The sequence below is a fragment of the Amphiura filiformis genome, chromosome 5, assembly GCF_039555335.1.
Source record: "Amphiura filiformis chromosome 5, Afil_fr2py, whole genome shotgun sequence".
NCBI lineage: Eukaryota > Metazoa > Echinodermata > Ophiuroidea > Amphilepidida > Amphiuridae > Amphiura > Amphiura filiformis.
The window spans coordinates 17,963,215-17,988,754 of NC_092632.1; the positions used below are offsets into that span (position 1 = coordinate 17,963,215).

At 35.5% G+C, this 25,540-nt stretch overlaps 1 protein-coding gene across 3 annotated transcripts; it reads left to right on the forward strand.

Annotated features, from left to right (window-relative positions):
- LOC140152747 (mitochondrial prohibitin complex protein 2-like) lies at positions 1-25,540 on the forward strand. 3 transcript variants are annotated; one of them, XM_072175227.1, is made up of 7 exons: positions 1-409; positions 3,554-3,696; positions 4,968-5,237; positions 10,411-10,550; positions 14,916-14,990; positions 23,347-23,468; positions 25,308-25,540. In XM_072175227.1, the coding sequence occupies exons 2-7, from the start codon at positions 3,591-3,593 to the stop codon at positions 25,501-25,503; spliced, it is 909 nt and encodes a 302-aa protein (XP_072031328.1). In that variant the 5' UTR covers positions 1-409; positions 3,554-3,590; the 3' UTR covers positions 25,504-25,540. The 3 variants fall into 3 exon arrangements, with proteins under 3 accessions (XP_072031328.1, XP_072031330.1, XP_072031327.1); XM_072175229.1 differs by having other exon boundaries at positions 1-396; XM_072175226.1 differs by having other exon boundaries at positions 1-391.

Here is a 25,540-nt window from a genome sequence, read left to right on the forward strand (position 1 = left end):
ATTTGGCACTAATCTGAAGCGCACGGATGAATGAAGAAGCTAGCATTCGTTCAGGCCAGGGAAGCTTATTATTTTAGTGCATGAGTGAGAAGATTACTGACCCGGATTAATGGTTATAATATGAATAATCTGATGGACGTGGTGAAATAAATGACCATCTCACATCTAGCCCTGTCCCGGTTTTCAGGGAATGATGTCGCCAAAATGATGTGACTTTTTGTGAGGTTTGACTTCGTCTTTTCTGTTTTTCATGTTGTGATGTGAGTTTTTGAATCGAATCTACTAAATCTACATCAATCAATAAGACAGTCAAGACAATCGAGAACAAGGTCAGAAATTCATACAACCGCACCGGTATCCCGTATTGGCAGTTTACAGTTATCGACAAAAGGTCAGGTTTAAGAGTACAGTAATTATTTTTAGACTTTCATGACTTTTTTACTAATAAAAATACCTAAAAATATTTACAGACATGACAGACCTGTGCAACTCACACATGTGATGATGTGACCATCCACCACACAGGGTTGCCAAAACTTTTTAGCCCAAGTCGCGGGTATTAGCCGTGAAATGTCGCCCAAATAGCCAAAAAATCGCCCAAAATTTTAAAGTCGATTTAGGGGGGTTCTACACCCCCGTTTTATTTTGAAATTTTTGAAAATGCTGAAATAAATTCTTAAAAAACAACAAAAACTGAAAAAACTGAAAAAAAAATAAAAAAAAAAAAAAAGCTGAAGAAAATTTAAAAGTCGATTTGAGGGGGTTCTACACCCCCCTTTATTTTGGTATTTTTGGGAAAAGCTGAAATAAATGATAAAAAACTAACAAAACATGAAAAACGTTTAAAAATAATAAATATATAAAAGACGCCTCAGAGGGGTTCTACACCCCTTTCTTTCTATTTTTAATGCTGAAATAAATTATAAAAAAACTTACAAAAAATGATTTTTTGTTATAGGCCTAGTCCTACTGTAAGGAAAATTTATTTGTGAATTTTTGTGGAAATATTGAAATAAATTATAAACTAACAAAATTGAAAAAAAAAAAAGAATGTTTAAACTGCAAATTGAAATAATGAAAACTAACAAACATTTTAAAAATGTAAGAAAAAAATAAACTGCAAGGCAAATAAAATGTTGACTTTTGAAGGGGTTCTGCACTATCTTTTTAATTGTTGGGAAATGCTGAAACATTATAAACAAAGCGAACAAAAATCATTTAAAAAATGCCAGGGGTGGATAAGCCTACACAAATTTGCCTTCAGCTGAGTGATAACTACATTAGCATGTACTATTTTTAATCAAATTCAAAAGCGGCGGTATACTTTTGATCATCATGCGTTTCAAAAGAAAAATGTGCGGTAGGTGTTTAGGCCTACACATTTTTATTTCAAAAGAACCGCCAACGAAAAAAACAAACTTATGTTGAAGTAGAAACTTGTGTTTTGTAACTTTTGCTTATTGAATTAGTTGTTTGGTGCTTTTGTTAATGACCATTGAAAGAATTGGCAATCATGATCAAAAAATAAGTTATGAAGTCGGCTTTGTCACAAATCGCCCAACATTTAATAAATTTCGCGGGTGAGATTTTCAAAGTAGCCCAAATGTCGCGAAATCGCTGAGCACTTTCTTTGTCATGGGACGGAAGTTGAAAATCGCCCAATTGGGCGCCGAAATCGCGGGTTTGGCAACCCTGCCACCACAAAGTGGTAGTCAAGTCGGCTCAAGATCATTTTCTGGGCAATCTTTTCTTTTAGACCACACGAGGTGTGCCGTACTATTACGCTGACTTTCGTATATTCGCCGGCGATCGGCGAGGAGGACAATTTCGACCTCCTCGTTTGTTTACAAACAGAGGGGTAGACATAGTTCACCACGTAAACTTGTATGGCTCAAAATTCGGACCGCTCGCCAATGGACAGATAGTATCAGTTTGTGAATGAGGACATCGTATAAGTTCCTTGTACTAGGGGTAGACAAGAGGCCTGTCAAACTGTTCTGCTTGTCCAAGACCGAGAGTGATTCACACAACATGAATAGGGGATTAAAAAACTGTGAAGTAGGACCATGTGCTTCTTTTGTCCAATTTGGCATCAAGATTTCGAATGGAAACATTTCAGACCCAGAACACGATCATGTCAGAAATTAATATTTTGTTCTGGGTCTGATTATTCGGACTACCGAGGTATATAACTATAAGGTTAAAATTACAAATTTATCAAATTTCGTATCAAGGTTAAACATGTCAAAACTACACAAACATACCTTTTATTTTGTCGAACAAGTTTTATTTAAAATTTCAGAGCAAAATGAATAATCAAAATTTATTGTTAAAATGCTATTAATATCAGTCATATAGTATTTTGCAGTAAACCTTTGACGAGCGCGACTACCGTGATGTTGCAAATTCGGAGCTAACAATGCGTACTGAGCACAGTTCATTCATAAATTTCCACTCAGAGACAAATGCGTCCAACGCAGTAAATATACGTGAAGTATGCTTAAAATACGCGCTCGTCCAGTGTTCGATTTACCTGGATTAGCGTAGCAAAATGCTACTCACAATTTTGGAATTGCTACTCAAATCTGAAAGTGAGTAGCAGTTTTGCTACACAAAAAAATACATGAAAATCGATCACTGCATGCGGGTATAAGCCCACATTTGTCTACAAACTTGCAAGGGAGAAAAAAGATGATAGATACAGTTACGTATGTCAGAACTCAGGAATTCCCCTGAAAGTAGGAATGTTTTGGCGATGGTCAAGGCATTAGCCAGAGGGGCCTCTTTAGGGTGTCCAAAATGGTCAAAAATACCTTATTCTTCAAAATCAGGGTGTCCACTTCCTAATATTCACTCCATTATAAAAATCAGAATTTTTGGGTGTCCAAATTGAAAATAGGGCATCCAAAGGACATCTGGACACCCCTCTGACTAATGCCTTGGCGATGGTAAAAGGTATACAAAAAAATCCACAAAATATGGTGAAAATAATTGCTACTCACAATTTTGGAATTGCTACTCAAATTTGAAAGTGAGTAGCAGTTTTTGCTACACAAAAAAATAGATGAAAATCGAACACTGCGCTCGTCAAAGGTTTACTGCAATTTTTTTATAGTACCGGTACATGTAAAGAATGACTAAATGCTGTATTGCAATCAATAACATACATGTAAAACTAATGAAACATTAATATTAGCAATCAAATATCTAATTTAAATTATTAATTAGGTGTTTTAACATGTACATGATTTTGGTCACTCTGTATATTTTTACAAGGTCAAGGGATGATTTTTTTTTTTGACTGAAAGCCCTACCATCATGCCTTACTGCAAAATTTGTTTGTGATAAAATACTTTCAGAGAAAAAAATAATATTATGGGTATGTTGAAACTAGGATTACGGTGCATTAAGGTTTTCAGAAGCTGGAGCGCTTTGAGACATACATGTAGTACTAAGTATTATAGATTCATGACCACATGTTTTTTGCTACTTTGTTGTTATTTCAGCATAAATTACAATGTTTTTTATTTGACTCTCACTTATTCATCTGTAGGTTTTTATACCTGGTAGAAAAGAAAGAAGCCTGAGCCATGTCGGAACACAAAGGGAAGATTGTCCTAGGTGGTGTTGTTGCTGTGGCTGTGTCCATAGTCATCATCATTATTGTATCCATAAAGACATTGGCTTCTGATCAGAGTAAGTGGACAGGTGTATAGTGATGTGGTCGGCACCGTTTTTTATTGTCGACATGTCGATATAATTGGTATACCGACGTCGACAGTGTGTCGACATAAAAAAAATTCTTTTTTTTTTTTAATTTTCAAAAAATATTTTTGGCCAGAAAATCAAGTTATAGGCCCAAACTGACTTGTTATTCAAGGTTGGAAACCAGGGAAATACTGCTACTCAAAAAAAAAAATGCCAATTTTTTTTTTACAAAGTTGAAAAAGTTGTACATTTTAATTACTTTTGTTTCTATTGAACAGCTAGCAATGCATACTAATTCAATGTGTCCCTGACTGTTCAATAGAAGCAAAGGTAATCAAAATGTACAAGTTCATCAACTTTGTAAAAAATTGGCATTTTTTTTTTTTAGTAGCAGTATTTCTCTGGTTTCAACCTTGAATAACAAGTCAGTTTGATTTAACTTTATAACTTCTTTTCTGGCCAAAAATATTTTTTGAAAAAAAAAAAAAAAAAAAAAAAAAAAAATTTTTGTCGACATGATTTTTGATGTCGACATGTCGGCATAAGGCATGTCGACCACATCACTACAGGTGTATCTAATTAACCATTTTTCACCCTAATGTGGCAGTGATGTCAGTGCGCATTTCTTTGGGCGCAGCTTTAAGTAAACTAGCGTTTGAACTCAAAGCGCTGATGTACATGCATGCATGTATACGATTAAAGATGCTGCATAGGTGACTATGTCACATCAGGGTGAAAAATGGTATTAGTAATAACTAATATGATGTTTTTGGCAAAGGTCTGAATCAAATAATAATCTGCATCTTGAAGCATACATGTATGGTGATTCTTGCAGGGCTCAAAATACTTGCGGCTAAGGGCAATTGGCCCATATTTGGTAAAATAGGCAGGCCTTTGAAAATAATAAATTTGTTAATGGTGAAAAGTACACACAAGGGCTACTTTTTGTAGATTCTGTTCAAATTAGACCATGTTATGACAAAAGTGTTTTAAGTTCTGGCTTAGCACCAAGAATCAACTTAATGCAAAGCACAAATTGTGCATAGCACAAATTTCAAAAGAAAGTGTATCTTGTTGTTCCAGAGAGTGAAATCGCTGTTCCATGGTTGATGGTGTTTACATGTATTTGGGTGTGGTGTGGGAGGAAGGTTGGTGTGTAACTGTACATGGTATTGGGAGTGTGTGAGGGAACAAAATAAAGTACATTCTATGCATAACCTAGTGCTTTAAAACTATACTTTTTATGTTTCTTACCACAGTGGCTGTGATGTACAACACAGTACTGCGGGATTTGTACAGTGAAGTCAGACAAGAAGGGCTTCATACTGGACCACCAGGTTTTCGATTCCTCATTTTTCCTGCTGTTTACCGTACCATATCATATGAGAACCTTAGGTGCCTTAATGAAGACGGTGTCATTATAACTCTTAACATAGCGTTTCAATACCAAGTTCGGGATGAGTCACTCAGAGACACAGTGTTGCAATTTAGGAACCATGAAACCTTCAAAAGAGTATTAGAAAATGCAGGTGAGTTTTGGGGGTGTGCACCTGCTATATCGAAGGTATGATATGTCGAAAATAAGCTTTGTTATGGCGAATATAAAAGTAAGGTTTGCGATGTCAAATCTAAACCTAACTCTAAAACTAACCTATACCTTGTTTAACCTTATTTCATATTCGACATAGTGATTCCATGGCCAAATTACGGGGAATAAAATGTCAGTGTTTTTTTGTTTTTTTAGGGATGGGGAATCATTTAAAAAGTATCCAACCTTGTCAAATGGCAGGGAACTCCAGATAAAGGGTGCTCTTCAAAATGGCTGTTAAAACACCTAAAAATGGCCACAATTGGGTGCCAAAAAATATAGTCCAGTAAGGTATGACCCTTCAAGTGGTTTCAAATGAAAGAGAAAAAAGTAAAATAAAATATATTATCTGCTCACTGATGTTCTAATCATCTCTCCTCATTGTTGTAGATATCAAAAGTTTTGGAAAATCTTGTGAAGTTTATGGATAATTGTTGATGATTGTCGACAATGAAAATTCTACTTGACAACAGCCCTAATAACAACGAAATATCATCGATCTTAACTCTAAATCGGTATTTGACCGGTACCATAAATTTGCAAAGTTCAGGACTCCGGACCCCTTTGAAATTATCTTTGGACCCCTTAAATTTGGGTTTTGCATGGCTTAAAGTGTCCGGAAAAAATCAATTGAACCCTTTAAATTTTTGAGCTTGTGCTATAAGACTTGAGAGTCAGGAAACCAGATCAGAATGTATTTCCTCAGATATGGCACCACTGATTATCTGTCACAAATGGCCATGACATGATTGTTCTACATACCCCCGATTGTTCTACATAAAACCAAAATTTCGCAAGTGCTAGCTTTTGTTTATTTTCCCATAAGCTCCCATAGATGGTTATAATGTATGACATTTATTTCTAGTGTTAAATGCAAATAAAAAAATTAGCATTTGCTGCATTAACAAAATTATATTTGTGTCTAGTAATAAAAAGAAAATTGTTTTATTGGTAAACATTTTAGATCAAAGTTGTGTACTGCACAGCTAGCATGTGGTGCATCATGAGTCAATATTTCCTTTAAAATAAGTTGATGCAGAATGTTGCCCATGTAAGATACATACATTATGGTAGGCAAAAACATGTCTCAAAGCTGTCGTGCATACAATGTATTTGTTTGCTCTTTGTCAGTGGGGAGGGAATTGACCAATCTAATGTTTTTTCCTCAATTGTTTTTACAAACATAACCAAAATTGTCAATTACAATATGTTTCAAAAGCATTTGTTTATAGAATTGACTGATTACACTTTAAGTTAGTGAATATATTTCATAATGTGTATAGGAGTTCTAACAAAGTTTAACAGGCCAGTGTAAATGGACAAAGCTTTCAATTTAAAAAATCATCTTCAGTGTGTTATCACTACAGTCTATACTCTACAACAGCAATCATAGCAATGATTGCAAAAGTGAATCTTACCCTACTGAACAGGCTTTGCATGGTTTGTTTCAAGGGCTACATTCAGCTTGTGAGGGTGCATCGGAGACCATGGGTTTGAGGCGGGCTGAAACAAGGAGGTCTCTCAAGTTCCTGGGACGGCTATTGCTATGATTGCTGTTGTAGAGTATAGACTGTAGTGATAACACACTGAAGATGATTTTTTAAATCAAAAGCTGTGTGCATAACTAATACACTGACCTATTAAACTTTGTTGGAACTCTTATATTATTGTATCTCACACGAGATCCAGGCCCTCTCTCTGGCTTGTTGCTGTTGGTATGGTAGTGTACCTGTTGTTTGCCCGTGATAGGAATACAAGTTTTGAAAGTTCTGAGCATCTCAAGTTTATTGTGATTGAATTGAGTTTGGGTGGGGAAGAGAAAAACCCATCCCAAATTGGATTTGAAAATCCTCAACTCATTATACTTTAATTAATTTAATTGCCTGAGGAGAATTCACACTGGTGAACTTGCATTAGCTCTATTGCTCATTGTCCAGTGAGTATGCATTCAGTGGCCATGATCCGAGTCTGACAGTATTTGAATAACCTAGCAAGATGAGGCTTTAATTACATTAATCATGTACTTTACAGATTAAAATTGGTTGTTAATTATTAATTAGGCTACCCTGTGCTCTTGCACTTGCATGCTTTGATCTTGAATACCTCTTACAGCAACATTAATGTGATTTCTTATGAATTTCAAAAGTCATTGAGTCCCAATTATTACACCTTGGGATTTGCTCCCCTCAGACTAATGTATCTTCAAAATTAAAGATATTTTGTGGGAGTGTCACTCACAAGAAATGACTGGCTATGTTAACAGTAGCTGGCAATCAAGACTGACATATTTCTGCGGCAGATATTAAGACCCCGATTGAGGCAGGTGTTCTGCGCTGTATGCTCAATGAAATTATTATTTTCTTAAAACTGGCCTAATTTTGGGATGCATGCGCAGAATAGAAATTCTCTAGAGCCAAATCTCATTTTCACTGCACCAAATCACAAATTTTGGTAGAGAGTGTATATGCTCAACAAGTTGGTGAAAACATTCTATTGTGACTCTCTGACTCTCCAATTACTTCTCCAAGGTGTTTGTTTGTTGTAAAGGATCCCGGAACGAACTCGGCTACAAGTTATGTGGGTAGGGTTGTGCTGCTAGACTCCCACCAAAAATCATACAATCAGCTTATTTGAGCTTCTTGCCTCTCAGTCCTCAAGCTATTTAATTGTTTTTTAAATATGTTGTCTGCCACTATTCTTAATTCCCATCTTTTCTCCTTCAGTATTTCAAACTTTTGCAATGAATACTGGTACCTCAATCAACCTTTCCCCCACTTTTTCAGATAGTAAAATCTGTGTCACTCATGCAGTCTCCTCCAGACCCAGGTGTTTGTCATCTTGCCTTTCATGTGACTCTTGGAGTAGCCTTATGCAACACTGCATCTCAAATGTGACACAACATAAAGTATGTTGTACTGGATAAATAACATATTATGTGACCCAGATGTGCTCTACACAGTCTTAAATGTCAGATGTTATGTAACTTAAGTTGTTTATATCAAAAGCTTGTCCTGGATTTTTTGATACTTTTCAAATGTTACAAACATGATTAGTCTACGATTATTTAACCTACTTGCATAGCTGTCAACTTTTCAGTGGACAAGCTGTCATGTTATTGATGTCTTGCCATACTGGTCTTAATTAAGACCAGTACTGGTATGCCATTTCTTTATTTGATGGAATTACATGTTGTAGAGTTTATGAAATAAATATTGCTTGGACATAGGGGTCAGTCACTTGACCCTTTACTTATATAAATGTGTAAACAAAAGTATGAAGCACAAATTGGTACAGATTGACACAAATATAATATTAAGGGCTAGGTCTAGCGTGTGTAACAACAAATCATGTCATGTGAAATATAAAGTAAGTTTTATTGTCAAAAGAAACTTTATAAATTTGTCTTGGAAAACTTATCAACTGTGAGAAAGAGAGTGCACTTGGAGCAGAAAAAAATCAAAGATCAACATGTGGATGCTCTCTGTAACCTATTAGCATTGGATACTTAGAGATGTATTTTAAAGGTGGTTGGTTCAATTATAACGCATGTTTTCAGCATTGAGCCTCATCACCTAAACATTCTTATTCCAAGTTTTAAGTGATCTTGCTATAGTGATTTTGATTCTAGAAGCAAAAATGTATCACATTGGCCCATACAATATTTCACTACTTGCACAACTACCGGGTGGTAATTAACAAACTATCATGTTTTAATAGTAGGGGTGAGCTTTCTATTACCAAACAAAATATATACCAATTAACAGGCCTAAAATTATGTGGTTATGAGAAAAATGTTAGGTTTCACCTGATACCATCTGCATATAGATGGGATAACATGGGTGGTGGTGGTGGTGGTGGTGGTGGTGGTAGGGGGTGATGCTGTCAGTTAGGTCACACTCACCTTTAATGATTGTGTAAAGAGGTGCTCATTGATATCTTGAAACATTTGCAAAAGTTATTAGTGTGGCTTTGCCTTAAGGTTATTAATTATTTTAAACTGTTGCGATTTTGGTCATTCACAGCATCTTGCGAATGGTAGTGAGCTTTTACAAAAACTGCATTGCTCATTTCATAGCGAACGTGTAAAAGAATTCAAATATCACAGATTTATTTGGTAGGTCCTGTGGTTCTTGAGCTATGCTGTAAAGAGGGCTGAAACAACAACACTTTTGTAAACTGTACATAACTCATTAACAACAATAAATTAAGCAAGTTTTCAAGGTATAGGATTTGTAGAATGATGTTTTGCAAAACATCAAGGTGTTATTTTTCAATAATATATGGATCTAGATAATGAAAATTGATTTTTTTTTAGTTTTCGACCAACAATACCTCGTCTACCCTTAATGGTACAGTATGCAACCTATAATGCGCTATTCCTTTTGAAATCTATACACCCCCAACGGAATACATGACCTTAATCTCCCACACAGGGAGTGTAGATTCAAATGGAATCATCCATCTGAACTTCCATGATGTGTGAGAGATGAAGGTCATGTCTTCCATATGATAGGGGGTGTATGGATTTCAAATGGAATAGCCCAATATTGGGGAGTATCAGGTAGCTCCATTTGAAATTCACACTCCCTGTGTAGAAGATGAAGGTAATGTCTTCCATAGGGGTGTATTGATTTCAAATGGAATAGCCCAATATTGGGGAGTATCAGGTAGCTCCATTTGAAATTCACACTCCCTGTGTAGAAGATGAAGGTAATGTCTTCCATAGGGGGGTGTATTGATTTCAAATTCTGGAATAGCCCAATTTGTGGCCCTTTCCTAATTTCATAGGTCTGAACATCAAGATTCAGTGGCTACAATGCTATTTTGCCATTCTATTCCTTTAAATTAAATCATACTTTTTTGGGCTTGCATCATTTATTTCCGATCCTCGCATATATATTGTGTCTCGCATTGTCTTACGCCCTGCGAGGGTGAAGCATAGGCCACCTCCTTCCTTCAGTGTGAATTGCAACATTATTCTGCCTTGAGACTAGTAATGTTGCATTCAAGTCCAAACTTGTGTGATTGGCTGCATGGATGGATGGATGAGATCATGTCACATCAACCACTTGAATTTCTAATCATGAAATATGTTTTATTTTTTCTAATATCAGGTGAATCTGCAATCCATGAAGCCTGCAGCAAATATAACACAACAGAATTCCAAGCTAAAAGACAGCAATTCCAAACTTCTGTGAGAGAGTTGCTGAGTGCTAGATACCAGGCACTTAATACAACCATTGATGACTTGCAGGTAGGTTTTAATATTAAAGGTTTTTACAATCTGTGATTATTGACAATTTTAATATTACGCTGTGTAAAATTAAAATAAAATTATGTTGATTCTCATCAGATCATCTCCGCTCAGAAAGTTTTTAATTTTTTTAATATAATTTTTGAATATTGAATTAAAGCTCCTGCAATTGATTATAATGATGATAAAAAAGTTAATGGTGCAACATTTAAAATCCCTTTTTTTAAAGTATCCTACCCCTCAGAACCTTAAAATAAAAAGTCATCATTTTTCAAGAATGTGTTGAAAAAGGATTAAACAACTGCTAGTAATGCCAAATTTGTATTGGCAAAAGATGGAAAAACAACAACTCACATCCTCATCAATTCATGAAAATCCTCCAGACATGAACCAACAAATTAATTTTGTGTCACAAATAAACATCAGTTTTCACTTTTTATACTCATTTTCATTTGGTTTGATAAAAGTTTGTCATAAAAATCAAGCAAAACCACTGTTGCCTTTATGATTGCAAAATCAAACTGCGTTCAAAACAAGTGCAATTAAAACCAGCCTGTTGATTCTGAGGAAGTCATACTGTCTGATAGAAGGAAACTGGAGCATGCTGATTTAATCTTTAATTTAGTAGAGTTCTAATGATTTAAAAAAAGTAACTTTTGGCACTTAAAACTGTTGTGTGTTATCTCTGGAAGTCTGTTTTTGCTTTTTTGAACATGGTAGGTATTTACTACAGTAAATTATCTGTAATTTGCATTGGTTAATTGGTTTTACATCTTCCTTTTGAACAGTAGTGGCTCAGTAGTGTTGTGGGGTGTGTTGCCCCCATTCTTGGGTCTTTCCCCAGTTGTCACCTTTCCCCATGTGTCACCTCCCCATACCTCCAGCCAAACTGAAAATTCTGAAAAACCTTTTTTTAAAGGTAAAAAATAAAGTTTCAGATACTTGCTCTCCCCCTGAAAAAATTACTTTACCCCCCTGCCCATGCTTTGCAACAAAAACTACTGATATTAATTTTTGCTATTTACTACTATGTATCATGGTAGCACCCTATGGTCTATACCTTTCTTTCCATTAACTTGAAGCAGATTTTCTTAGATAGCCAATACAGGAAGGTATCAATCAATGTGGCTCATCATTTTCCTGTATACTTGATTTGAGATCCAGTCAACCAGCATGCCTCACTTGTAGCTGACACAGAGGGGGAATCGTGGCAGAATCAAGTGCTCTCATACTTTTATATGTCTATTGTTTTCAACAATTTGAGAACGGTCATATTTCAGAAACCATATGTTAAATTTTAACGGGATTTTCAAATTATTGTAGCATTTGAAATAGACAAGATTACCAAGTGAGAAAATCAAAGTTGACATTGGTCGACAAGTGCCTAGTTTTGCAGGATGACATCACATTTTATAACTTCCTTCCTGGCAATCTAATCCTGGTTCAAGTGTTTCAATGTTTATGAAGTCATTGCATTGTTCCTGTGGGAGTTTGTCCTTAATTCTAGTGGTGCATGTATAAGTGATGTGACAAGCAATAGTGTGTTTTTGACTTTGCAACCATTTAAAAACATAATGCTCCGCACCATAACAGGGAAGTGGCACTTCCTTTACCATAGGGCTGCAAAGAGAGCTCTGGTCTGTCCACGCAGGTAGGGATTGAGGTGATATAGAATAGACACATTCAAATAGGGCCTGTTTTTGAAAATAAATAAATAAAAAACCTTGTTGGAAATGGTTTTAAGTTCAAGCCCTGTCTGTGCTTTCTAGCCCATAGAGATTTTGGAAGCATGGGGTACATTTTTGACTACCCCATGCCCTCTTTTACTTTATTGGCCCCTCTCACCCTTGTATCTCTATTTCTATGAATTGTAGCCATCTAATGTAATAGGCACTTACATTTTCCCTGAAGATGTATTTTTGGGCATTTTCTTCCTATTGATTTAATGTGATTCTAAGACAAAGGAGGTTTAAAACAACACAAAAATAAACAAAGCTAAATAAAAAGCAAAAAGCACAATACATAGAAAAAAAAGAAGCAAAAAGCACAATACATAGAAACAAAAATTCAAATATTAGTATCTGCAAAGAAAATATAAGTCTTTTTTTAAGCGAAGAAAACCCATGCCTCAACCAAATACACATCCCTGTTTTAAAGCTAACCACAGATGATTGATAAGGACATTTATCAAACAAATTCGCTGCTCTTCAAAATAATAGACAAGACTGTTTCTGATGTGACCAAATTTGAGACCGCTACAAAAAATATGAAAATAGTATTGATAGTGTACTCATGCAAAGTTTTAAAAGAATTCTATTTATTTACAAATATTAAATTAGGGCTGGCTGGAGATTGAATGACCCTTGTCATATAAATAGTAGACATACATCCATACTCTCAGAAATAATGCACTGCAACAAGCACTGTCTCAGTTACTGGCATTGATTTGCATCCTGCTAATGTACATCAATGTGCAGTATTTTCATTAATATATTCAAGTAAACAATTTGCATAAAATGTTTTTGTAGCTAATGTCTGCTCTTGAAAGTTGAATGCAGAAGTGAGAAGTACATGTCTGGTGTCTGGTATGTTTATGACAAGTATCGTCCTACATTTGTTCTACATGTTTGTACAGGAAAATTGTCCTCTTTAATTTTTGAACAGACTCTTTAGAAGCAAAGAAATAGTTCACTTCTGTTTGGATAAGTGTGATGTTTCCTATGTGTATGTCAATTTGTAAAGAGGACCTAGTGACTTATACAAGTATTGGATAAACTACCTCTCTCTAGACAAAAGATCACTTCTTTTGCTTTGCAGTAAATGAGAATGCATTGAACAGATTAAAGAATCCCCCATTCAACACATGCGTCTTAGATAGAAATTGACTGTAGAACACTGGGCAAAGACGACCCATATAGGAGAGAAAAGAAAGCCTGAAAAAAAAAGCAGGAAAGAATTATAGCTGAGATGGTGACAGATCAGTGAATTTATATCAGCCCCCCCCCCCACACACACACATATATCTCAGAGCTGCAGCACATGGTCGTTTGGTGCAAGAACTCCCCAGTTTGATCACCAGTGAAGGCAAATTTCATATTCAATTGCCTGCTCTCTCTATTTCTGCATTTCAATTGTGGGGCAGATGCAGGTGCTGACAAAGATCTTGCAGCCAGTTCCGATCAGGGTAACACTTAATACCTGGCTGTTCGTACACCCTCCCGGTCCCCTAGGGCATCATGGGAGAGCAGTGTTTTAACACTGAATGATTTACCCAGGTTATATAATAGGGTTGATTATTCTCAGTCTTTCCCGGCCAAATCATACAATATCTAAATACGGGTGCAAAATGCCTGGCAACTGCGGCATGCAGTGGAGCAACAAGTATACAATAAACAAGTACAAAACATACTTATTCAATATTCAATCCACTGCCATCATTCAAAACGTTATAAAACCAGTATGTATCCATTTGGGTATCATACACTTGCCATATTTGTAAGTGCAATCGACAGTACTTCAGAGATTTCACCACAAACGCTGCCATTATTGTGCATGGTTTCCACTTTTATATTGCATGCTGGGTAATGAACATTAATTTGGTTGTGGCCAGATGCATGGATGAGAGACCAATATCTCCTGTCACCATTTCTACATAAATCGTCATCGTGATAACAATTTAATATTGTGGGTGCGATATCGCCCAACGCTTTTATATAATACGCAAAAATTTTACAAAAATAGTAAAAACGGAAAATGTGAAACAATATCCAACGGGGGAATAACACAAAAGGTATAAACAATGTTAACACATAACACAAAAGGTAAAATTTGTTTATACCTTTTGTGCTAATCCTCATTGGATGTTGTGTCACATTTCCCTGTTTTTTACTTTTCTTCATTGCTAGTGTGACACAGTTGTATCCTTTTGGATTATCATCTGGTTCCCTGCTGGTCAGTTGGAACAGATTTTCCCCATTTTTATTATTGGAGATATCGTCCAATTTAAATTTTTCCCCGAATATTGGTAAAAATACATGTATGTTGTAAGAGCATTTGCTGGAAGAATAAGACAGTATTTCATTATGTTATAAGATAGTAAGTTTTAAAAGTTACAAGCATCTTTAAAGTTTATTGAGTGGGAGGGGGACAAAAATGAAAACAAGGGGAAAATGCATTCTTCTCTGAAACAGGTTTCTGTTTGCCTATCAGTTGTATTCTTTACTCCACCTTTTCTTTATTTAGGTAACCCTTCAATTAGCACCCATTTCACATGTGGATAGAGGCGATACAACAATGGAATGCCTGAAAAACATGAGTGGAAATGTCTTTGTTGTGTAATACATTAAGTATTGTTGTCATTTTCAGGTGAATAATATAGCCAGACCGGCAGAGTATGAAGCTGCTGTGAGGAGTAAAGAAGCAGCAAGAGAAAACATACAGGTGAGTTGGTCAGACATACAGGGTGAGTCAGTCACACATACAGGGTGTTCAATGAACTATTATGGTCCTTCCCAAAATCCCATGCAAAAGAAATCTTAAAGGAAGTCTCCAGCATGTTAGGAAAATTATTATCAAGCACAAATCACATTAAGGCCAGAGTAATGGGAGAGAACATGAACCTTTTCGAGCATCATTATTTCTGAATTGTATGTCCAAAGTATATAAAACTATACATTTTTGGAAAGGAAATGAGTCAAAGAATCCCATGGTGACGTTAGATTTGTTCTAAAATCTCGAGTTTTTGAAAAAATCACAAAAAATCACTTTTTTACCCCAATTGTTTTGTGACAACTTAGAAAAAAATCCGTTCGGAGTAAAAAAAAAATCGGTTAACTTTTCAAGAAGAAGAGACATGAACTTCTTAAAGGTTTTTTATTTTTTGAAATTGTCTCTTTTTTCAAAATATTGAAAAAAACATGTGGAAAAAGCAATTTTGTCACTCTATTAAGCTAAAAAATTGCACATAATGGTATATATTTTTGTTTAAAACAAATATTTTGAAAAAATGAGAAAACCTTCCCTAGGCTTTGATGTACTCTAAACGATAGTGCAAAAAGTTTACCTTTTCTTTGCATATTTTTCGAGTTATCTTGTCACAAAAATCGTTCAATATTGTCAAAAGTGAACTCTGAGAAATCGATGTTTTAGTAAAAAAATGTCAAAATTATGCACAAAACGTCCTTATATTTTAAAATGGTAAGACTTTCACGCTTGTAAAAGCTGTATCTGGTGCATGGTCTAAATATGCATCTTTTTGCACCAATAAATCTATAATGTCTGCTTTCAGTGCGCCAAAATTCAAAATAATTAAAAAATCTAAGTGGCATTTTGACTGCAAATTTTTGTTTTGTTTACACCACATTTACTGGCGTGAACAACTTACCGAATACGCCTAGACTGCGTTGGATATACGCGCAGAGTTGCGCCGCGTCACGCTAAGCGAATCGTGCGCGTAATCACAATATTTCGCATTTGCGCATTTCTGACTCATTATTTCCCGCCAATTTACAAAGCTGTATGAGCCATGTGACTTTTTAGAGTTGAAAAGAGTGAAACAAATCAAGTAAAAATACGAGTAAATATTAGAAAGTTGTATTTTATCAGTTTCAAGTGAAAGAATACATCTTAGTGTTGATAAATATCAAGAAATCTCAAATTCGGGCGTGGACGGATGTGTCTTCCATTACTCTGGCCATAAACAAACTAATATTGACCATAAAAACAAATAAAAACTGCCGTGTCTCAACACGCCATATTCAAAATTCCTGGGCGCCGTCTGATGCAATGATGTCCCAGTATAATACAATGAAGGCTGGCGATAGTTGAGCACAAATAACCATGATGCATACCTGCCAAGTGTCCCACTTTAGGAGGGCCATCCCACTTTTGGGCAAAAGAAAAATGCTGAAAAAAGCATCTTTTACTCATTGTCCCTCTTTTTGTAAAACTCGTCCTATAATAATGTATAGGAAAATTGGAAATGTCCCACTTTTCAGACACAATGTGCCATTTGTCCCTTTTTCCAGTTTTCAAATGTTGGCAGGTATGCATGATGTCATTGCCCTAGACAATTCTGGCACAGGATTTCATAAATATTGCGTGTTGAGTAACAACTGTTTTTATTTTTTTTTAATGGTCAACATGTGTTTGTTTCAAATAAAACCATGCGATTCGTGTTTGATAATTATTTTTCTAACATATAAGGTATAATTTTCCGATTGCCGGAAACTTCCTTTAACAACATCGCCAATGTCAGTGTGCAGTACTTCATGCATAATCACTTTTGCACTTGCATTGGGTGACACAGTTTTGATAATTGACAGTAGTGGTGTTGAAATTGTGCAGTGGGTTTTATGACATTGATAGTCATTACCAAACTGGTAAATTAAAAGTAAGAGAGAACATATAGTTTTATTTACATAGTTTCCACAAAATGTTAAGTTACATAGTCAGACATGTCCTCTTTTAATTTTAATCGGAACAAACGAGACAGAACACATTAAATTGAGCCACTATTTAATTCCAGCACTTATGTTGCCAATGCTTGATACTCTGTCGGTTGTGACTGCTGTTTGTCCTTTTGATGTGTTGTGGCCTCCCAGTATGCCACATATTTACAATATCATGAACATCACATGCATGCATTCATTTAAAAAAAAACTACAGGACCTAAAAACCTTGATTTTTGCAGGGTATGTTAGTAAACTGGTCCCAAAAAGTAACTTACCAGGTAAGAAATTCGTCTGTCAAGTTCAAACGACAAATCGTATTATACTGAATAGCATATGAGTGGAAGCGGTGTACATTTACGCTGAGTTTGACACCTCATTTGTCGCAAACAGATCAAAACTTTTGAAGTTATGCTCATTTGAACAAGCCTACTATCAAATTTGAAAGTTGCAGGTCCGCCCCAATGAATTCACACAATAAACAGACACATGAAAGGATGTTCAGAACTTTTATTCTTCATCCTCACAATAGGAAAGTTAGTCATGCAAAGAAGAAGAGGAGAGCACTGATTACACCTGTATACTGCCAACCATCTCAAGTGGTATGAGTGCAACTTTCATTCCAGTGGATAGGTTCGGTTAAATAAGCATAACTTCAAAAATACTCATCCGTTTGCAACAAATGAGGTGTCAAAATACGCGTAAATTAACACTGCTTCCACTCATATCCCATTTAGTGTAACACAATTTGTCGTTTGAATTTGACAGACAAATTTCTTACCTGGTAAGTTTCTTTTTTGGAGCAGTTTATATTAAAGAACATTGCAGTTGTGTAGAAATCACGAGTTTTGAAAGACATTGAAGGCATCCTCCTCAGCAAATGTTACAGTATTGGCTTTAAGGGTAGAATTACATAACACTGAGAGAATCAAATTGCACCACACTAGGAGAATCAGTTGATTCTTAGAACCAAAAGATGTCTGTCATTTGATTCTCTCCCAAAATCAGCTGCTGTATGAACTTAAAAAAGTAAAATGGACTTAATTTATGCTAATCAATTTGACAAGAGTTGGTAGAGGAATCAATTCAGGATTCATGCAGAGGTTTTATGAATCCCTGAATGTGTTCATAGCGCCATCATATTACTCAGTGCACTACTTGAGGGGGTAAATTGCTATCAGTCTGATCCATATTAGCCCAGCAGGTCACTGAATCATGTGTTACACATGTGTAAAGTGTTATTGTACATAGGTTGGTTTTTGCAACGCACTATGAGCGTCTCCCGAGTCCTGACGGATACTGGCGCTTTATTAAGGGCATGTTATAATTATTATTAAATTAGGTTTGTTTGCTACTGAAAAAATCCCACTAATTCGCTTTAAAATAATGGTTTCTGAAGTAGAGCATGAAAGTATGTAGAGGTTATGCATCTGCATGTTTATTTACTGGAAATGTGTGCAAGTAATTTTTGTCTATCATACATGTATTGTATATTTAGTGCCCCTTTTCTTGAGTGAGGGCTAAATTCATTAATTGCATGAATCCTAGACACATTGATTAGATCAGAATTCTGCAGAGAATTAAATTGAGTTATTGAAGCATGTTGTTGTTTGTTTTATATTGCTTTTTTGAACAATCTGTGCCTCTGCAGGATATGCAGTGAAATTAGCAAGAAATGTGATGTTGGGCAATTATTCTATTGATCAAGGTTATCTCAGCAACAGCTGACAACTAGGACACATACATGTTTGACACATTTTCTTGAGCCCCAATAGGTTTGAGAAATAATCAACACATTTGTTAGAGTATTACATGAATGAACTGTTCCACTTAAGTCCGCTGTAAGCATTGAGGGAATTGAGACTAGGCACAAGTATGTTGCAAAAACAAAGACAGAGATGAGCATTGTCTAAGTGCATATCTTGTTAACCAATTTGTGAAAGTCTGGTTGACAAAATAACTGCAACAATTTTGCAACAATTTTAAACTTTATTTGCAAGTGTTGTCAGTGGCGTAGCCAGGGGGGCAAGGGGGGCAGCTGCCACCCCTGTGAAAAGTCTTGCCCCCCCTCTTGCCCCCCCTGTGGGATGGTGGCCGCCCGACATTTAAGACTTTTTTGTGTTTCTGACCAAATTGACATTATATTTTGTCATTTTAACCTAAAAAGTGCCAATTTTTGCGCACTTCGCGTGAATTTATTCCCTTTTTGTACCATATTTCACCAGTTTAGCTTCAATATGCCAAAATGTTTTCGCGTGCTTCGCGCGCATTTGTAACATGAACTGATTTTGTCGCCAAAAGGTGCCCCCCTTAAAATTTGTTTTGCCCCCCTTTGCCCCCCACTGAAAAAGTGCTGGCTACGCCACTGAGTGTTGTCTACTTTGACCTGCAACCTGTTGTGTACAGGGGTGTATCAAGGGGAGAGCCAGAGCACCACCCCTTAATTTTTCAGGGATAAAATGGGGATGGCAAAGAGTAAAGTATCATGTAAATTACTAAAAATGGGACAAAAACCCTGGGGGCTCAAACTTTAAAAAACTTTTTGCATAGTACCAGATTGGACCAGTTGCTTCAATTTTCCCTGTATTAACCCTAACACTGCTTATAGTTTTTTGCTATCAGAAAAGAAACAAAAATAGGAGAGAAGATGAACAAAGAAGCACCTCCGGGATTCAAACCTTAGACCCCTCATGTGCCAAGCACACGATCACTGATTGGAAGCTACAGGTGTTTCGATTCCCTGCATATATTATTTAGGACTTAGTCCATATATAGGACAGCGCACTTCACGCTCCGTGTAGTGCACTTAAGGGGGTACTACACCCTTGTGGTAAATTTGTGACTATTTTTGCATTTTTTTCCAAAAAATAATAACACACTGGTAACAAAAGTAATGTATATTATTGGGGCAAGGAATCCAATTACTACACTGAAATTTCAGTGGCTCAAGACAAGCGGTTCAGTATATATATGATAGGAAATGAGTTACATGCTAGCGGTACCTTATTTTTTATCATAAATAATGAACCGCTTGTCTTAGGTCACTGAAATTCCAGTGTAGTAATTGGATTCCTTGCCCCTATAATATACATAACTTTTGTTACCAGTGTGTTATTAGTTTTTGAGGAAAATGCAAAAATAGACACAAATTTATCAAGGGGTGTAGTACCCCCTTAATAAAAGTGTGTTATTATTAGTGTGATGCATGTGCAGTGGTTATCCTTGTGGTATTTTGTGGTATTTACTGATGTTAGGGTTATTTTTAAAAGTATTGTTGAATATGTGTCTGCTGTAGGTGAGATTTTACTTATAATGCATACATTTACAACAGGTATGTTACAAATTTCCCAATGCAATTACAACTCTCAATAGCCAGTGGGCATATTCAAACCTTTTCACAAACTAATTATAGAAAATTTGCAAAAAAAATCTTCACAAAGTTGCATTTGGAAAGTTGATTTAAATTTCCCCAATATTAATATTGAAGCACATAAAAGTTCATCCATTTATTTGTTTGATTAATTTGCCAATAATGGGTTATTCAAATTGAAATCCATACACCCCTATGGAAGACATGACCTTAACCTCCTCCCACACAGGGAGTGTAGATTTCAAATGGAGTCGCCCATTCAGGTAACACTGTTTGAATTTACACCCCCTGTATGGAGGATTAAGGCTGTCTTCCATGGTGTATGGATTTCAATTGCAACATAGCCCAATAAATAATATTTTGATTACAACGTCAAATACTCAGATCATCAACTCTAATAATATGATTTTCCAAATTGAATACAATACATGAGGAAATGTTTTGCTGCAGTAGAATGTTCATTTTCATCGCAAATTGAAAAAGCTCTTAAGGCAAGAATTGCTTTCCTCATACATGTATTCACAAATTGCTACCAATAAATTTTGTAGAAACAAATTTCAGAAATTGAAACCTTTGGTGTAATTTGTGAAAGAACAATTGATGTTTTTGTATTTGCCTTTATTAGTACAATGGCTGCTTCATCTTGAAGCTGGAAATTGGGAAGCATCAAGCAATATGAGTTACTTGTCATATTTCATTCAACATTCATGTCCAATCAGTACATGTATGTTATGATCAGTGTTCACTCTCTATAGAATTATGGTGCACCAAATAATTTAGTATTTTTCAAAAAAATTTTTTTATTCAGACCATCAATTTGCCAATATCCTGCACCAAATCTCATACTGCACCTGTGCAGCAGAATCACAAAAAAAGGTACACTGGTGGCAGTAACAAGAGCTGTTAGTGCTCCTTAGCTAGGATTATTTTTATGTTGCTGAAAAGGAAATATGAAAAAATTTGACCACTTCTTATTTGGCCTCAATTTTAATCAAAAGCAATTTCAACAACAAACCACTCATTTTGATTGACAATGTCAGGAGTGGGTCCCCATAACAAATACGTTGCAGGGCATATCCCCCCCCCACCAAAAAAAGCAAGCAAGTAAACCAAGAGGAGGAAAAGGAAATTTGAACTAAGAGAAAAAGAAGAAAAAAAAATTATGCCCTTGACTTCAAATCCTGGATCTGCCCTCAGCCTGTCCAACTTACTTGAAGCAGAGTCCCAAAGCTTTTACTGATGTTTATCTATTGGGCAAGTATTTTCTGGATTGTGTGTTATTTGAATGAGGTGCTCCACTTCAGGAACCACTACCATGCTACCCATCACATAGCGTAGGGTTATTACATAAGAATCTAGTGGAGATGGTATGGGAAACAACTTGCAGGGAGACAGAGAGCATAGCATTACACTGAGTGCATTATTTTCCCAAGGCTGAACCCAATAACCGATTTATCGTAAAGTAAAGTTATTCTGAATATATGTATGAAAATCATTTTAGACATTTATATTATGTACATGGAATACATGAAGTAATCAGAATCATTCATGTTTTGCCTGATTTAAAGAGCTCTCCTCCCAAACCCTATTTGATTTGAATGGAACAGTTCAATTTTGAGGTATGCAGTAAAATATGCAGCCATCGACCTATTACGCCAATGAATGTGTACTTTTTACTTTTACTTACCTTGTACAAGATATAGTTAAGGTTTGCATCCCTTTAATGTTCAAATGGCGCATCTAAAGATATCAGATACAAAGTTTCACTAACTAAAGGCAACATTTTCAGATACGACTCTCTTTCACTCGCTCACCCAGCCACAAGTCTCATGGCAATGCATATACAGATGTGGATTATAGATTGTATCAGACACACATTTAAAGATGTTTATTTATACATGCATGTAGGTTGTTTAACCTGTATTCATGTATGAGCAGTTGAGAAATTTCACAATTACAATTGCAAATCCACTGCCTCAAATGAAAAGCACGTTGGATATTAAATGTGTCAGTGTTTCACAAATTGGTACAGGGAAAATTACTTAGTAAATTAAGTGTTTTGAAAGGAAAATATGTTGTTAGTAATTCTTGAGTGTTAGTAATTCTCAAGGAGCTGTGAAAAGGAGCTTTTAGCAATTTGAAATGCTTTTCATAAATACCAGAGACGTCTAATTAGTCATAAATATGCAAGAGTGGTGTAACCTTATCAAGTCTTAGGAGCCATTCCTTTAATGTTTGCATATCATGATGAAAAGGTTCTTAATTAGAGTGGATAGGACCATGGTTTAAAAGTATTGGGGGCTGTGAGGTGAATTAATAGCTCCATATCATCATTGCTTGGGGAAATTTCCTGCTTGCCATGTTGTTTTTTAATTAAATGAAATGATGACACAGAGATGCTCCAACATTCAAGGAAACTGAAATATGGAGATAATAATATAGCCCAATTTTTTATGCACTAAGTAACTAATTATTTAGGCTAATATCAAGACAGTTAGTTCTTCAAACCATCAAATTGTTTTTCCTACCCCTCAGTAGGTTACGTGTACACAACTGCACGTGGGAGCTTCTACCAACCCAGGTAATTTCCGGTGCACAACAGTGAGTTTATCTCCTGTGTGGTTCCATGAAGACTCATTTGACTTAAATTAAATAGTATTTTGGTATTTATGAAAAGCATTTCAAATTGCTAAGAGCGCCTTTTGAGAGCTCCTTTTGAGAGCTCCTCAAGAAAAGCAATAGTTATAAACAGCACTTTTGCTTTGTTTGAACATAATATTTTCTTTATTGTTAGAGAGTTAGTTCGGGGGAAATACATTTGTGTGACTTAACTCTTGCTGCTCTGGTATATGCATATCATTGCAATATGCCTTTGTTTGTGTACCACATATTACAATTACTTGGTGCTTGGTTGTATGTCTTATAAACACTATTCAATAATGAAGCAGTAATCAATGTTATTATGTTACAATCACAGGTGGCTGAAAGTGAACGACCGCGAAAGAAAACGGAGGCTGAGACGAAATTGAAAGAGGCCGAGACAGCTGCAATAATTGCCATCAATAAGGCCAATTCAGAAGCTAGAATAGCTCTAACAAGGTAGGGAGGAAGGCAACTTAATCTTTTGCATAATTAAAGTATTTCTTGTAGCCAATTTACTTACATTGCTTAATTTGTGGTACAGAGAAAAGGTGAAAAACCTACAATTACAAAACATTACGGAAGTCATGTTTTTTTACAATTAAAATATCTTTAATTTCAGTGTTTATAAAACAAATTTGCACAGGTTATTTCCTGTCTTGTTGCTTGAGAGCCCTAGAGTTGAGGTGAAAAACCTACATTTGTTAGTGTATTCCTTTATTTTTTTACATAGGGGAATGACATTACATTACTTGTTGATTTTCCATTTACATAATCACAAGTTCAATGCGTATAAACTGAAGTTTCCTGAATTTAATTTCAAGAGCCCTCCAGTTGTAATTGCATATTGGTAAAGTGCACTTTTAATTGCAATTTGAAGCTTTTTTTTTTTAAAGTTAATATCATTCAGTACCACATTTGTGTTCAGTTCCAGCAAATTATACTTTAAGTCGACCTTTGGCAAGTTCTGAAAATATAAAGAAAAACAGAAGAAAATTATTGCCTAAATTCACCATAACGTCACAACCAAACCTTTAATTTCCAAAAGCGAGGTATTGTTAAAAAGCTCATTTTCGTCACTTTCTAAAAATAAGTAACTTTCACTTTTTTGTCAAACATAAAAAAGGTCACATTTCAGTGGCGTACATTGTACCTAGGCCGCTCCTACCCGGGGGCTGGAGAAAAGGTGAATTTTGCCGCCCCATTTATCAACAGCCGAAAAGGTTGACCCAATATTTTTGGGATTGTTTGGAAAACGTGAAGAGCAAAAAAAAATAACCAAACAAACAAAAAGATAATAGGCTCTAGCAATTTCATAATGAAAATTGTTATATATATTTTCATTGGTTTCACAATTTTTAAACATTTTTTACAATTTTCCGCCACCCGATTGACAGCCTCATCCCCAATTTTTCTTAAATAAAAATGAGATTTTGGTATCGGACAAATACTCACAATTGTCTCATTATCCCAGTAAAATTTGAATACTCAAGATATTTTTCGTTTAAATGGTGTGCCCAAAAATGTAGTGAATTGTGGTAACTACTCCAGTAATGTATGTACTATCCTATGGAGCATTGTTATACATGTATTTGCCTTTCATATAAAAACTGCTGGAACAATACAACTCAAAATTTGGAAACAAAGCCCTCAATGTAACAAAACATGACACAGGGTTTTAATTATTTTATTGATTTTTTTAACTTTTCTATTTAAGTTCACCTATTAGCTTGGCAACATATAAAAATGGGGGTTGGCAACCAATTTAATTAGCCAATATTGTGGGGCTTATTTCAAAAATTGAATAGATTTTGATATGTTGTTTAAACATAGAATCCATTAGGAGGAAAATATGGCAGATCCAGTGTATAAAAGGACATTTCTTTCGTGATATTAAGTTGAAGGGATATGGTCCCAAAGTTTTCATAATCTTTTTTCTTACATTGAGGTCTACCATTAAATATATGTTTCCATATTTTGAGTGGTATTGCAACAGCGGTTTTGATATGAGAAGCAAATATTTATGTGTATAAAGCAAAAACGTGTATAACAATGCCTCATCAGATGAGACTTCCGGTTGCGTTAAAAATGTGAGCTTTCCTTTGATCTCAGTTTTGATGAAGGAAAATGGGAGATGAGGTTCTCAATAGGTCACACCCTGTTAAATACATGATCACATATTTAAATGAACAAATAAAATTGAATGTCCATCTTAATTGACATAATAAGTGCCCAGGGTAAGCCTACTACTAATAAGATTAAATAAAGTAATTTGTTTTTTGTTGTATCTCTTGGCAGAGCTGAAGCTGAAGCAGAAGGTGTCTTCAATGAATATGTTGTAGAAGCAGAAACATACATAAAGATAGTCCAAGAGCAGAACTTGACAACGGAAGGATTCCTAGCTTACATGGGTGTACGTACTGTAGGTCTGGCACATAACCCAGTATATGCTGGAATTGATGCACCTGCTAAAACTGCTTACTTAGGACCATAATGAATAATAGTGAACAGAATTGAAATCCATACATCAT